The sequence below is a fragment of the Sinohyriopsis cumingii genome, chromosome 3, assembly GCF_028554795.1.
Source record: "Sinohyriopsis cumingii isolate HCF-2022 chromosome 3, ASM2855479v2, whole genome shotgun sequence".
NCBI lineage: Eukaryota > Metazoa > Mollusca > Bivalvia > Unionida > Unionidae > Sinohyriopsis > Sinohyriopsis cumingii.
The window spans coordinates 109498617-109513809 of NC_142963.1; the positions used below are offsets into that span (position 1 = coordinate 109498617).

At 34.3% G+C, this 15193-nt stretch overlaps 1 protein-coding gene across 1 annotated transcript in view; it reads right to left on the reverse strand.

Annotated features, from left to right (window-relative positions):
- LOC149803557 (eukaryotic peptide chain release factor GTP-binding subunit ERF3A-like) overlaps positions 1–15193 on the reverse strand; it is a 67806-nt gene that overhangs the window by 28856 nt on the left and 23757 nt on the right. The window contains exons 6-9 of the mRNA XM_089953289.1: positions 14021–14054; positions 12849–12926; positions 9967–10147; positions 3845–3999 (exon numbers count right to left, since the gene is read on the reverse strand). Coding sequence (XP_089809415.1) covers positions 3845–3999; positions 9967–10147; positions 12849–12926; positions 14021–14054 — 448 coding nt within the window. The remainder of the gene's footprint in view (positions 1–3844; positions 4000–9966; positions 10148–12848; positions 12927–14020; positions 14055–15193) is intronic.

Here is a 15193-nt window from a genome sequence, read left to right on the forward strand (position 1 = left end):
ATAAAATCTAACAAACCTCTGAACAGAGAAGGAAAATACAAAAAGCATGTACCTCATTCTTTTTTTACAATAGATCCTTTTTATAAGCACTTATGTGACGAGAGAGAGAGAATGTCTGTGCATGTGTGTTTAACACATTAACCCCTGGAGGTTTTTGCCATTTTTGCCTGAAAATCGAGTAGGAAACACATTTTGAAAGTTATTTCTGAACAGACTCAAAAACACCAAATCCCCGGTCATCTTTCAATAACATATTGCCTAGTTGTGTTAGAAACATCATTTTTCATTGGCTATTTGACTCACACATGAGCAGAAGGGTAAAAGTTGGACTTGGATTTTTTTGGTTTTTTTTGCTAAACGGAGCCTTTATTTTTGTATAGAGACCACTCTTTATTCCAAATGCCCATCTTATCCTACTTTTTGCAAAGACTCATCTGTTTGCAGTTCATACTGGTTTGCCTTAGATCTGAGACCAAAAAGTCTAAAATCCGAAATGGGATTCTGACCACGGGCGAATTTTGCGTAAAAAAGTCGGGTCCAAAAAATGAGGTTTTTCTATCTGTATTTTGCAGTGCAACTAGATATTCCAGATTATTTGGTATCATTGTAGAGCTACATCTGTCTACCTTTCTATAATACCATCCACTTTAGTGTATCATGCATGACCATGACACTACAGAGCTCGGCAGTAGGCTACTACCTCCTGCCCCATAAAGTCGTCACTAGGGGTTAATGTGTTAAGAGTGCACAAATTAAGAAACCAATTTGTTTTTTTTTTAAAAATATTTAACAAACAACAATCCCTCAAAAGGCCTGAAGCTCTACTGGACAAAAGGAATTTTCAGAATTGACGATAAGACCATTTCTTCCTTTTAAATGCAGTGTGAAATTATCTCTGATATTCCTCACAATAACAAGATTTTCAAATTTGATGCTGTGGTGGACATATGTCAGCTTGGCACCATTTTCATTTAGAACAAAGCCAACATCATTAGAAGTCTTCTAATGACCCAATGTCCATGTAATCATCAATTTAAGGGGAATTGTGTCAACAATATTTTTAAGGAAGTCATCCTTGCAAAATATAGTTATGCATGGCTGGCACCATTTTCATTAAGGACCAACTAAATATCATAAGTCTGCTGGTGAAAACCTCATTTTGATATAGCCATCCATTTGGTAAAGAATCAATATAACAATATTTTCATAAAATATGAAGTTTACTGATGAAGACAAGATTTTCAAGACTGCCACATCAGGTCAGCACCATTTTAATTCAGGATCAACAAACAGTATGATTTTTAGTAATAAAAAACATGACTGACCATCATTCAGCAGAAGCAGTGATAACAAGATTTTCATGCTGGCCACTGTGGAAGCCATATTAGAAATCAGAATGGCACATCATAAGAAGTTTTTTGGTGAAAAAACAATGGAGTAGTGACAAGCTGGCCACTGTGATGGCCACAATGGACCTCAAATAGGCACCATGTTCATTTAGTACATTACAGCAAATATTTTGGTGAAAACCCCATGTCAATGCGACTTTCAGTTTAAAGTACCAAAAAGAAAATTTTCAAGATGGCTGTTGTAACGACCATAATGGATGTCATATTGGCACAATTTTCATTTCTGACCAACCCGACATCACAAGAAGTCTTTTTGTGAAAACCTTATTTTGATACAACCATCCAGTGAGGAGGAGTAGTGACAAGATTTCGAGATGGCCACTGTGTTGCAAACACAATGGATGACAGATTGGCACCATTTTCATTTAAAATGAGCTGGACCTCACAAGAAGTCTTTTGGTGAAAACCTCAAGTCAATATGACTTTCTCTTCAGGTGGAGCTGTGACAAGATTTTCAAGATGGGTGCCATGGTGGTGTACCTACTAGATGTCTGATCAGCACAATTTTATACAAGACCTGCTAAATATGAAGTGTTTAATGAAAACCCATTGTTGATATGATGATCCCTGTAGGACGCACTGTTCTAATGGTATGGAAAAATGGGAACCAGCCTGGAAATGGATGAACATAAAATAAGAGTATATTTGGGTTAGGCTGACCAGGATTGGTTAATAATGTAAGTTATGTTGTAGGAAAAAGAATCTTTTGAGAGCCTATCCTAGTTGTAAGTGAAAAAAATAATATTGTTTTATTGATGCAATTTCAGTCATTTAAGTCTTGAGTTTGGAACACTCATTACTAAAATTAGCACTGACTCTTTGGTGCAGAATTGAAAGCACATCTTTCAAACACATGCAGGTCCAGAAAATGCTGTGGCTCATATCCTTTCCTCTACACAGAAGCCGACATACAGGTTTCATCTATACTGATAAATATAGGTTTGATCATGAGCACTCAAAAAGTTACTGAATTTTTAATAATATGGTGTTTGCATAGGTTTACTATGGGAACTGAATTAGTACCGTGAGTCCTGTAGGAGTAGCGATAACACGATTTTCAAGATGGCCACAACAATGTTGAATGTCAGATCATCACAATTTTCATTTAGGTCCAATTAGACATTAAAAAAGTCTTTAAGTGATATGACCATGCATTGAGGAGGAGTAGTGTTAACAAAAATGTTCAAGATGGTCACTGTCAGCCATAACTGATGTCCATAAAGAACCATTTTCAATTAGGATCAACCTGACACCATAATGAATCTGGTAAAAAGCCTCATGTTGATATGACTTTCCATTCAGGATGAGAATCAATAACAAGATTTTCAAGATGGCTGCTATGGTGGCTGTATTGAACATCAGATCAGCACTATTTTCACTTGGGGCCAACCAGGCATCATGAAAATCTTTAGTAAAAACCGTATGGTAAAATGACGATCCATTCAAGAGAAGCAGCGATTACAAGATTTTCATGATGGTCTTTCTGGATGCTTATGCATCACCATTTTTATTCAGGACCAGCTAGGCCTTGGAATGAATTTGTGGTTCAAGTTTCATGGCAATCCTCCAAGTAGTTTAGCAGTAGCAAAACAAACACTGTGCTAATGGATGGATGGACACTAGAAGATGGATGTCGGGCAATGTATGACAATCAACAGACCATCCCATAAGTTATTCTGGTCTATGAACAACAAATGAATTCACAAGACGACCTGATGTCATTATAAATTTTACAAAACTGGTGATCTAAGATGACACTCAGATAGTACTTGGAATAGACAGGAGAGTATATATCTTGTATTGGGATGACGAGAAATAGGCTCCATGATGCTCTCAAGTCAAATGACATGTTTTGGGGTTGCATCACTTACAACGGCATACAACTTCTTGAAAAAACCTGCTGTCAGCTGTTACCAAGGTATTTCTGCATGGCTTGTTGATATTTCAGGACAATAAAGCAACCCCACACACCTCTAGATATACAATGCAGTGGAAATGGAACAACATTACAACCATGATGTGACCAGCACAAAGCCCAGACAGTAACATAATAGAAAATATTCAGAGAAAGTTTAAATTTTGTTACAGAAGAGAATAATCAACATTCATTCACAGCAAGACCTTATCAATGTTGTCATTGGCATCTCAGAATCTTTCATACAGGTCTACATAAGAGTTCTGTATGCATCTATCCATTTACATTTAGGCATGTACAGCGAGTTAATTAATGCATGTATCTATGTAAGGAATACATCATTAATTAAAGAGGATTTATTTTTTAAGTAAGGTGCTTAATCTTGAGGTACCACATGTGGCAATAATTTTGTGGCAATACTTTTGACCCGATAGTACATATGGTTTTACAACTGATAAATTAATACAACTGCACAATTTTAGAAATGTTTGTCTGGCACACAATTAGGTTGAAAACAAACCTATCTTCTGCCCATTCCACCGTAGGATCATCCATTTTATTTATCACTACTATTAAGTGTTTCACACCCGATGTCTTGACCAACATGGCATGTTCACGTGTCTGTCCACCTCTCTCAAAACCTGTCTCAAACTCTCCTCGTCTTGCTGATATTACCTACAGTAGGGTAAACAAAGTTATTAATTACATGCTATAAACCAATTCAGTGAATTTCTGTCCATCACCTATTATGTTGAGGTCATAAAAGTATATGATCATGAAATCTAACTTTGTGAAAAAGCTGTGGAGCTACTGTATAGATATCAAACTTGACAAAGTTGAATGGGTTAATCTCCTAGGACAATGGAGCAAACATGCATAAATTAGCATCTACAGTATGGTATGCAACAAAGTGATGGCAAACAAGTATATACAAGTTTCATCCCTTAATTTCCAACCACTCTTTAAAAAAACATGTACAGCAGAGTAAATTAACTACCTGTGACTTTGAACATGAACTCAGGAACCCAAATGGCGGAAGCAATACAACTTCTAGTGATAATATAAAGGAGACAACGTTTCATTGTTTAATTGCAAAGAGTTTTAAGGTTATAGTGATTGAAGAAAAGTGTAATGGAAAATTTAAAATTACCTGCAATCTTACTTTGAAGATAAGATCCCCAATGTAAAATGTGTCAGCTTATTATAATGATGTATAATTAGTACAAGAAGTTTCAATCCTTATTCTCAAACGAGTATAAAAAATGGATACAAGTTAAATGGAAAATGTAAAATATTAAATTGTGACATTGACTTTAAAGACAGGACCCCAAATGTGGAACAGGACAAACCTTCTGATGATAACAATCCCAAATGTTATTCAAAATTATAAAGAATCAAGGAATGTGTGATGGAAAACTTAAAAATGTTGAACTGTGACCCTGACTTGAAGAAAAGACCTCAAATGTGGTACATGCCACACATTCTAATGATTAGGTATAACAAGTTTTATCCCTTAAACTCAATTTAGGAAAAGAAAGTGGAGCAAAATAATCTGAGACAATGACCTATTACCTTGATCTTGAATATAAACCCTCTACCCCTCCTTTGTGCAATGTGGCACATCTTCCAATGATGATATATAATATATATATAAGCATACCAAATTTAATCCCTTAATCTCATCTGCATGGAAATTTTAGACAGCAGAATGGATAATGGATAAACACAAAGCCCAAGTAAGCCTGATATCCCCACCTGGATTTTATAACAGTCAACCATTTCACTATGTAGGATAAAATTATAACTTTTGTAAACACATCCCCCAAATTTTATATAATGATGACTGCACCAAATATATTTTGATTACAATTATTTCCAAAGATAAAAGCATTATGAATATACATAGCTTCTTGCTTATGATCAACTTCTTGCTCATAATAAAATTCATCCACAACTGAAAATATAAACCTTTTCACCACGTTATCGAAATTAGATCAGAAATTTAGTTTATACCTAATAATTTTGTTTATTTGTTTCACCCTGGGGGAAAAGTGCTTGGGTTGGCTGACCGGAAATACACGCATTTGTTTTTGTTGACCTAATCACAATCAAAGAAAATCATTTTAATATAACCCTATTTGTAAAAATAGTCATAAGAGTGGCAAAAAAAATATCAGCCAATCAGATTCAAGAGCACTTCATATATATGCACAAGTCTCACACATAGTATGACACAGCAACATCTTGATAATATTGTTTTTTTTCCCCTAAGTTTGATTTCAATCAGTTCAGAACACTGTCTCTTAACCACACTAAAACTCAGCCATTCAAATGCAAGATAATAATAGTAATATGCACAGAACCCGTAACCCATCTAAGATTTTGATGAGCTGAGTCTTCTTACTATGCAGCATCAAAATCAGAATAAAATTAGTCCTGAAAGTCTAACAAACTCTGCTAATCAGTCTGTCAACTGCAGCAAAGCCATACTCTATGAGGTAAAAGGTTAATAAAAAGTAAGCATATTGCCAATTTGTAAGGACGACTATGAACCATGAATAAGATTTATCACATGCCAAATTAACTCATGGAAACATTATCTGGTTAATCTAATGGCTGCATCAAAAAAATTTAAGTGAACATTCATTATCTCTCACCATTTATTATAATAATTAACTAAGTTTTCAGAATAACTTTTCCAAACTAATAAAAAATTAAACAATAAATTACATCGTCCTTGCCATAAGTGACATTTTAACCTTGAAAATAATTACACTATAGGCCATCAAACACTTTACATTGGCCAACTACCTCAAACTTTAAATGTTTTCATTGCCATCATCATCTTACAGTTTTATCACAATTCTGTAACTTTGGACAATCATTGTGCCAACAGAGACCTGGCTAGACATCTACTCAGGAACAGTTTTAAGCATTATGACCCTAGTCTTAAAATATGTAACGAACGAAGTGATACCAATAATTTAGCTAAAGTCAACAAATAATTTCCAGAGATTAATGTCAATTTCTGAGTTACCTAAAATAAAGTTACAAGTTATGGTGATCGAAAGGTACGATGTATAATCTCTCAGCCCTGCATAAAACAAACTCATTTTATAAAAAAAGGGAAGAGGCTTCTTTTAAACATGTCATAGTTATTTGCTTCTGCAAGAGCCTTCTATTCTCTGTAATGTTTCAAAACATTAATGGAATAAAGAAAAATTGTATATACTGTAGTTTACTTTATGCACTATAAGGAAGGAATTCTGCACAAAAATATCACAACTTAACCTCATTGTGTTCCTCGGTTAATATTATTAGTCCAGAAACTTTTGGTTTTGTGACCAGAAACATTTTCATTCCAAAGTAAATTTTTCTTTTGAACAATCAGTGCTAAAAGTAACATCGAAGTGGGACACCTTCTTCTGACTGACCACTGTTAACAAGTGTTGCAGATGACTTTCAGTGTGTGAATGTCACTCGTCAGCAAGTACTTGATCACAAATTCATGAAAAATATGAAAAACGAAATAACCTTTTTCATGAAAATCATTTCATTTTGACATGCAATTATAGAGTGGCAGCCTTCATACAGTATAAAAGAATTCACACATTAAAAATACTCAGTTTCTAAGTTCATGGATAAAGTTACAGGACATATTTTAGCATAACTAGCATATTTGTTTTGTATTATGTCAGCATACAATGCTATATTGTTCTTAATAAATAAATTTGAGAAATAACTGACAAATGTAGTTACATTATTTGTACTTCATCATTTATGTGCTTTGTAATGCTGTTGTTGTTGTGGTGTTTAACGCCATTTTTCAGCACACAATAGGCCATACATGGTGGCCAGTATTAATGGTGGAGGAAGAACCTGGGAAAACCCCAGAACCCAGAAAGAACCACCGACCCACAAGAAGCTACTGGCAAGCTTTCTCACACACCCGCATTGGCCGAATCAGACACTCGAACCCACGCAGAGGCAGCTTTGTAGTGCATGTTGGTTGTAATTATTAGTCTTCATTTCCAAAAAATAATTATTGTTGCACACATCTCTTACATTTCTTAATTTGATACATTTAATTAGGTAGGTCACTTGATATAAACCTGTTTCAAAGCTTATCTAAAGGACTAAAGCATTAAATGATAACTATTTTACAAGACCATCTTACATATTTGTAATAAGATGGGGCATTTTCTTTTTTTTGTAAACTGCTATCAATCATTTGTTTAAAGGGAGCTATAGAAATAGGAAATTAAATGGCAACTATGACAAATCAACAAGCACTTTTGTGAAACACCATTAACTGAAGAAAAAAAACATCAAAATTAACACTTGATGCAGAACAGTGTATTGCATATATGCAAATGCTAACAGTTGTATGTACACTGTAGCTAGGTAAATATTTCTGAATTGGAAAGGTGCAGCAGGATATCCAAAACATTTGTTTCTCTGTTACATGTTAGTCCGTGTGTTATCTGTTAAAAAAGTCAAAAGTACTACGATGTTCTTACTGGATCATTTGCACTGGTAAAGAAACCTTCTATGATTGGGTTACTGCCTAAGGGTTTCTCCCATCAATTTGAACAGTAAGTTAACATATTGGGCAAGTACAATAAAGTCGGTGAGGGTGCAATCAAATCCAATATGGCTCCAATAACATCCAAAGTGACTGGATATCCACTAGGCTGAGTGGACATCCACCAAATGAAAAGGACATACACCAGATGACGAGAACAGATGATATTCGTGGACACTTAAACCTTTGATTTTGTCCATATCCGCTGTACAGAGTTTACAATTCTAATCTGCAATACATGTAGGTAGGCATGCATGGAATTTAACAGCACATTACTACAATCTAGACTATACAGTGCCAAGAACATTTCAGCATCGCAAAATTGGCATACAAAACAAAGACAAAAGCAACAGGGTTAAAATCCATTTTCTTATGTTGTTAAACATTTTGCTATATTAAGAAGCAGCAGCCTAAGTTGGCATCAGCTGTATAAATTGAAAAGCCCTTGATACTGTAAAATTGTATCAAATTCTAGCTTTTGAGAAGTTATTAATATTTTTTTTAATATTCAGTAAGGGTGGCAATATTTGCATAACTGCCAACACTGAAAGATCTCAAGAAGGAAGTCTATTTTTCTGCAAGACCCATTTTCAACATTGTCAATAAACAGCCTTCCCTAATGAAGCTGTTCACTTTTGTGCATAAATTACCTTTATTTTCAAGATTACCAACCTCTGAAAGAGTGTTAACATTACTTGTATAGGTTTCAAGCACTGTGTATTGCATCATATGAATTTCACCTATTCAAGCAATGTTGTCAAATCATAATAAGATTTTCTTTTCTAAAAAGTAGGAGACTTTAAAAACCGTCAATGTCAAAACTGGACTTTTTATTGTTCTAATAGAATTAAATACTGATGCTGTGATTTCACTGCAAACAATGGTGAGATTTGTGCTCTCATCATTGAGCAAACCTCCGTGAGTCAATTTGTGAATTTTAAGCTCACTACAAACTCTGGAACTCGCCTTCCAAAATGAACTGTACATGTGAAACAAAGCATTTGATGCACAGAGTTCTCCTTTCTATTGGGTCTCTTGTCATTCTTAATCACATCTGTGAACGAGTAGGATAAACCAATAAAATTAGATACTTTAATTATGTTACTTACATAATACTGACAACAGGGTTTGATTAGTCAATTGAAATGAATTGACCCGACTCATGACCATGAAATCTAGCTCTCACACGAGTAAGACATGCATACCTTTCACTTCTTTGTCATTATTCCATCTTCGTTACTTGTTTTCATACACAAGACATAATTAACGTGATAAAACAAAAAGGTCTGCTTTTAACTGATTCTAACAATACAAACACTTCTGCAAGTCAGATATCAAAGCATATTTGGTACTTGATTAGGTTCTCACAAATGCTTGCAGACACAGTTGTGATCTAAGATGGGCACTTTTTACATTTGAATACGAAAGGTCATATCACAATTAATGATTAAAACTGAAATCGAATAAAAAATTTTAAACTAAAACAAAAATTACACTTGATAAAACTTATTTAACAGGTGTTCATTTCTTAAAGTGCTGCAGCCAGTACGCATTACTGACATTTTATAAAATATTCAAATTTACAGTGTTATGAATTTTTTAAAAAAATATAACAAAATGAACTTATTAAAATGTGCAAATTTCATGATGTTGATTCAAATTTCCTGGCATTAACCACCATTTTCATTTACACTAATTAAAGTTCTTTTTTTCGTGAAAATTATACATCACGAAAACAAAAATCCATCTGAGCAACTGATGTTTCCAAGTCTGTGTCGATTCATAAATATGCAGACCAATGACTTATGAAAATTAACTGAACTGTAATTGTAAGACTTAAGAGAAATGAGCATGTTAATCCCTTGAGTAAGTACTGAACTCTGTTCTTTATTTCAATGACAATTATTAAAAAGCAACAAAAAAAAGTCCATGACATTACTGTACTCACAAATGTAACCGGTCTCCTTTGAAACAGCAATTCTGAACATTCAAACATTACAAGAAGTCAGTTACTAGTAAAACTGACATTTTAAATCTTTGTAAAATTCCATACGTACCAGAACAGCAACATCTGCTTGTGAAGCCCCACCAATCATATTTGGGACAAAACTTTTATGGCCTGGTGCATCCAATATTGTGAAATGTTTACTCGCTGTTTCAAAAAAGGCTCTCCCCACTTCTACAGTCTTTCCCTTCTCTCGTTCTTCCAAGTTTGTGTCCAAGGCCCAAGAAAGATACCTGAAAGTAAACGGTACCACATGGTGATACATCTGGGATTTTTCTCTGTAACTCTAGATAAAAAGGGCAAGAAAGTGAGGTGGGGTACTCAATATTCATTACAAAAGCTAACCTAAATACAAAGACATTATTACAAAAAAATTAATCATTGGATTGCCACAAATATGTATCTCCACAGACATGATATGATACTTGTGTTTATCACCCTAACTACTTCTAAGCTATGTCTACAATTTTTATTCTTAAATTCATACAATCCTTTTAAAGTCCATAAATTCAGTCTTTCACAATTTCAGCAATAACCATGCACATTTTTTTCATATTGAAACAGGTTAGTGCTAATGAGGTGGGAACACTCAAATTAGTGAAGCTGTTGTCTGTTTTCAAATGAACCAATTACTTTCATATAAGTGCATTCATTACCAAATCCATCTTGAAAATAACTTACATACTTAATGATCCTTCATCGGTGAAATTTTGAGTTTATGACACAAATAACCACTTTGTTTTCCACTATACTATCTCCCAATTTGTATATTCAGAAATCCAAAAATTGATTAGTAAAATCTTAAAAATTCCATGAGAGTTCGACTTTAAATTCATTTGTTAACCAATGTTAAAAGAAAAGTTGCAAAAGGACTAATTTATGTGAATTAAAATAATGTGTACATTTTCGTCAATGCAGCTTTAAAAAACAGAAACTTTTATTTTCTTTATGCTCAAAAAGTCAAATTATATGCATAAATATGTCCTCTGCCCCAAAATACTTATATACAAAATCTTTAAGCACATTTGAATGTCAGGATCAACAGTTTTTTTTCAAGCAAGAACATCCAAGTGAAAGTCTGTATCACATGCACATATCGAAAGTTTCTATCTTTATGGGTAATACTTCAGTTTCAATGAAACATTATTCCTGGCATAGATCAAATTAACAAAATAATTGCACAGAAAAGGTTCTGAATACTGAATTACCCATGAACCTAATGAAAAGGGATGCAACTAGTATCTTTTCTCAAAGACTGTTCAGTCTTTGACTATAATTTTATCTTCCGAGATGGCTTTAATTCAAAGTCAAATAGGTGCAGATATCCAACTATACCTTTCACACAGTAACAAAAGCTAACTTCCATTTCTGCTGCAGTGACACAACTACTCTTCCCACCATCCAGCAAAAGAATTGCTTCAATCCTCTACCCTAAAAATTGCAATGCTTTTGAAGGGGACATGTTGATACATACTAGTTTGACCGACAGTATCCAACTGAGACATGAAATGCTTAAACACTGACTCACACAATATGCATTCATCTAAACAATGCCTTGGCCATCAAATAAAAGATGTCTAACTTGCATACATAAGTGGTCATTGCTATACACTCCAATGACTGCTTAAGGAAGGGTGAAACCATTGGTCAGGAAATACCTGGCCACTAATGCCTTAGGCAGGTGGCAATTACATACAGGGCATGTATACAGGAAATTTGCCCGTGGGTGGGGTAGGGGGTAGAATGGCCATTGTGACCAGCTGAATCCCGAACACAGGTTACTGTTAGGATCCATATTGCAATCTGCTAACATATGCAATGAAAATCTAAAATTTGTAGAATGATCCACTTCAAACCTGATTACAAGTGACCCCCTTTTTGCTGAGCCAGTCTTTTATATAACTAAGCAAAAGTTATGTTATAATCAGGCTGGTGGATGGATGTAGATACCGATGAACCCACATACACATGCCAAACTGTTTTCTGCAAAGCAAGTCACATGAAATTTTTTCCTTGTCGTAAACCTGTATAGAACTTTGAAGACTGAAAACCTAAACTTCATCAATTATACTTTTTTTAATGATCTGGCAAGGTCTGAACATCCAGACTTTTGTTGAAATTTAAATAATTCTTTCTCAACTGAAACTCCTTAAATGCAACAAAAAAGGATGAATCTGAGTCTGGCACTGACAAGTATTTGTGACAAAACAGCACACTGGAATTCTCATCATGTTAGTTACATCAGTTAATCAAATTAGGCAAGCTATGACTACTGAACAGTTCTCTTGTGTTTTGAAGAATCTTACTCCTTTTTCTTTATTGTACCTGTACCTTTAGGTTTTCTTCTTTCTTTTCTTTTATTTATCTAGCACTGAAAAATCTGTAAATGTCTGATATGCCTACTGTTCAAATAATTATTAGTCACAATCACCAATAATATTGCTATATGAATGCACATGAAATTTACTTATTTCATCTGATCTGACAGAAATAATAACATGGCGTATCAATCTGTATTGTCTTGTTCCTTTGCACAAGTATTAAATAAAAGGCAAAGTATGCTGCCAGTGTTTTTTTAGCATGAAAGCAAGTTTTAATGAAGACATATACAGAACATTTGCTGCTACATGTGTCAACAGATACCATTGGACAGCTGGTACCATGTGCTGAAATGGGCTATTAACAAGTAAAAATCCAGGACAATCAAGGACTGTTCATCTACAAAATCCTACACTAGCATGTAAACAAACATTTAACCTTTGAAAATATACCACTGTGGTATTAAAACCACATTTGTTGATTCAAACTTAAAAGGGAAATTACTGAACTAGCCCTCCAAAATGACACTATCTCCCACTATGGTCTTCCCCAGTACGATCGGAGTTTCTAATAAGAAAGTTTGATGGTGTACTATATTCTTTCACTTATACTTACCAGGTTTCTCTGTTCTTTTCTTTGGCTTCTCTCTCATATTTTTCAAGGGTTCGTTTATCTACCTGTCCAGTTAAATACCTGAAGGAAGTGAAAGACAGAATTTATGTTAAGCAATCAAAATGGAATGCTGTGTAATACAAGACTATGTAATGGTATAATCTTAACTAAACAAAAAATAAATATTGCCAGGTTCATAATACAGTAAGGACAGGAAATCTTCTAACCAAGAAAATTGTTCTGAAGCACCTTTGCAAATACAATTTTCTTTTAGAATGTATACAAACTTGGTCCAACGAATGACAATGAAAGAACAAGGGTACAGTGAAAGGCACATTGTATGCATGACCATTGCTTAATAGTCCTCTCTGTAGACAACAGAAATTTTACCTTGGACCATATAACCCTAAAATCGATAGGCTTCCTTACCATAAATGCAAGGCATCAACATGGTCTGATCCAGGTCTGTAATGTAAAACCAATATTGTGCAGAAACCAATTTTATTCAGTCATAATGACCCTGACCTTTGACCTCAAAATCAATAGACTTCTTTACCACATGTGCTAGCCATCAACAACGTTTGGTAAATGACATAGAACTACAGTTTTTGTATTTGAGCCATTTTTTCTTTCAGCCACAATGACCATGATCTTTGACTTTTTGATCACAAATTCAATTGGATTCCTCTTAGTACAAGTGCAAGCAATCCGCAAAGCATGGTCCAGGTATGTGATGTTGAATCAAAGTTATTGTTCAGAAACAACTTTCTTTTCTTTCAGTCAAAGTTACTGGTTAGGGATCTTCTTGATCCCAAAACTGATGAGCTTCCTTATCAAGTACACACCATGAACAAAGTTTGGTAACTGTTGATAATGAGAGTTACTGTGCAGAAGATTAATTTCTTCTTTCAGGTAGTGATCCTGACCTTTCACCTTTTGATGCCAAAATTTGTAGGGTTCTTTCTTACCTCCACTGCAAGCCATCCACTGGCAAATGTAGATAGTAGACAATTGAAGTCATTATGTCAGAGTGAAAGTGGCAACAACAGACAGATGTACACTATTACATAAAAAATCTTATGGTTGGGCATATAAAAAACGAAAAGTAAATAAAGAAAAAGCAGTACAAATCTGAACAAGTGAAGTGAAAAGCTAAATCTCAATTATCAACTTACATAATGTGTCCTCCAATGGTTGACTTTCCAGCATCTGAAAAAAAAAGAAGCAAACATACTTTTACTGTGTATAAAGTAGTTAAGTGGTGAAAATGAAGGTGAGTTTTTAACAAGGTTGCTCACACAATATTTTAATATTACAATGTCAAGAAGTGTTATAGAAAATAGCCTCATCTATGTACCACAGTGATGCAGTAAGCCTGTTTATGTGCAGCCCACTACTTACGATCAATGAAAATTCCTCAAAATAGTTCACTGTACAGATACTCATTCGTAAAACAGTAGACATGAAAAGGATAAGTGTATACTGTGTTAAAATGCAGACATGAATAGTCTCAGTAGCCTAAATTTCCACTAATCCATTCTAATGCTAACAGTGGAAATACAAGAGGCATAACTGGGAGTGCAATGTTCACCTGACAGACATCTGCCTAACAGCAAAATCACGAAAGACTAAAACATCTGGGTCTATAGGATGCTTTCTCTATACACTTCTTCCAATACTGTTCATTACACATGTTATGAAGGTGATAGTTTCAAGTTTCTATTCTTCTGCATCTTTATAATATTTGTTGAAATGTTTTATGCCAGTGTGCTTAATTGTTAAAGTTGGTCAAATGTGTTGAGCAGTTTGTTTAAATGTTGTTCAGTTTCTTTTAGAGATAAAAGCTGCTTCTAATGGCAGATTTGCAGCATTTTTATAAAATTAAAAGGTAATTGAACTACGATACTTTCTGATAAATATAGTCAAATTCAAAAAGATCATTTCCAGGCTTGTCTATCTTAATGGTTGCTGCATTTGAGAGCTAAGCATTATCTGTACAAACTTGGAAGTACTTCATGCCAGAATGCTTTCTTTCGAACTTAGTCCAATTCTGTTGTTTGTGAAGAAGGTACTTAAAGGTTTTTTTTTCCCTGCTTTTAATAATGATGCCAATATCTAATAGGAGATCTGCAACACTGTAAATGATGTAGAAATCTAATGACCCATCATGTCAGATTTGGTCAAATTCTATTAAACACTTAAAGTTTTATTACAACATTATTTAAATAAAAGGAAAGCTCAGATTATCGTCCAGCATGTACTCTATAATAGTTCACAGCTGTAAAATAGAAATCAGCCTTTAATTTCTCAACTTTTTCTGATGCAAGAGGTTGGATTCTTCTAAACTA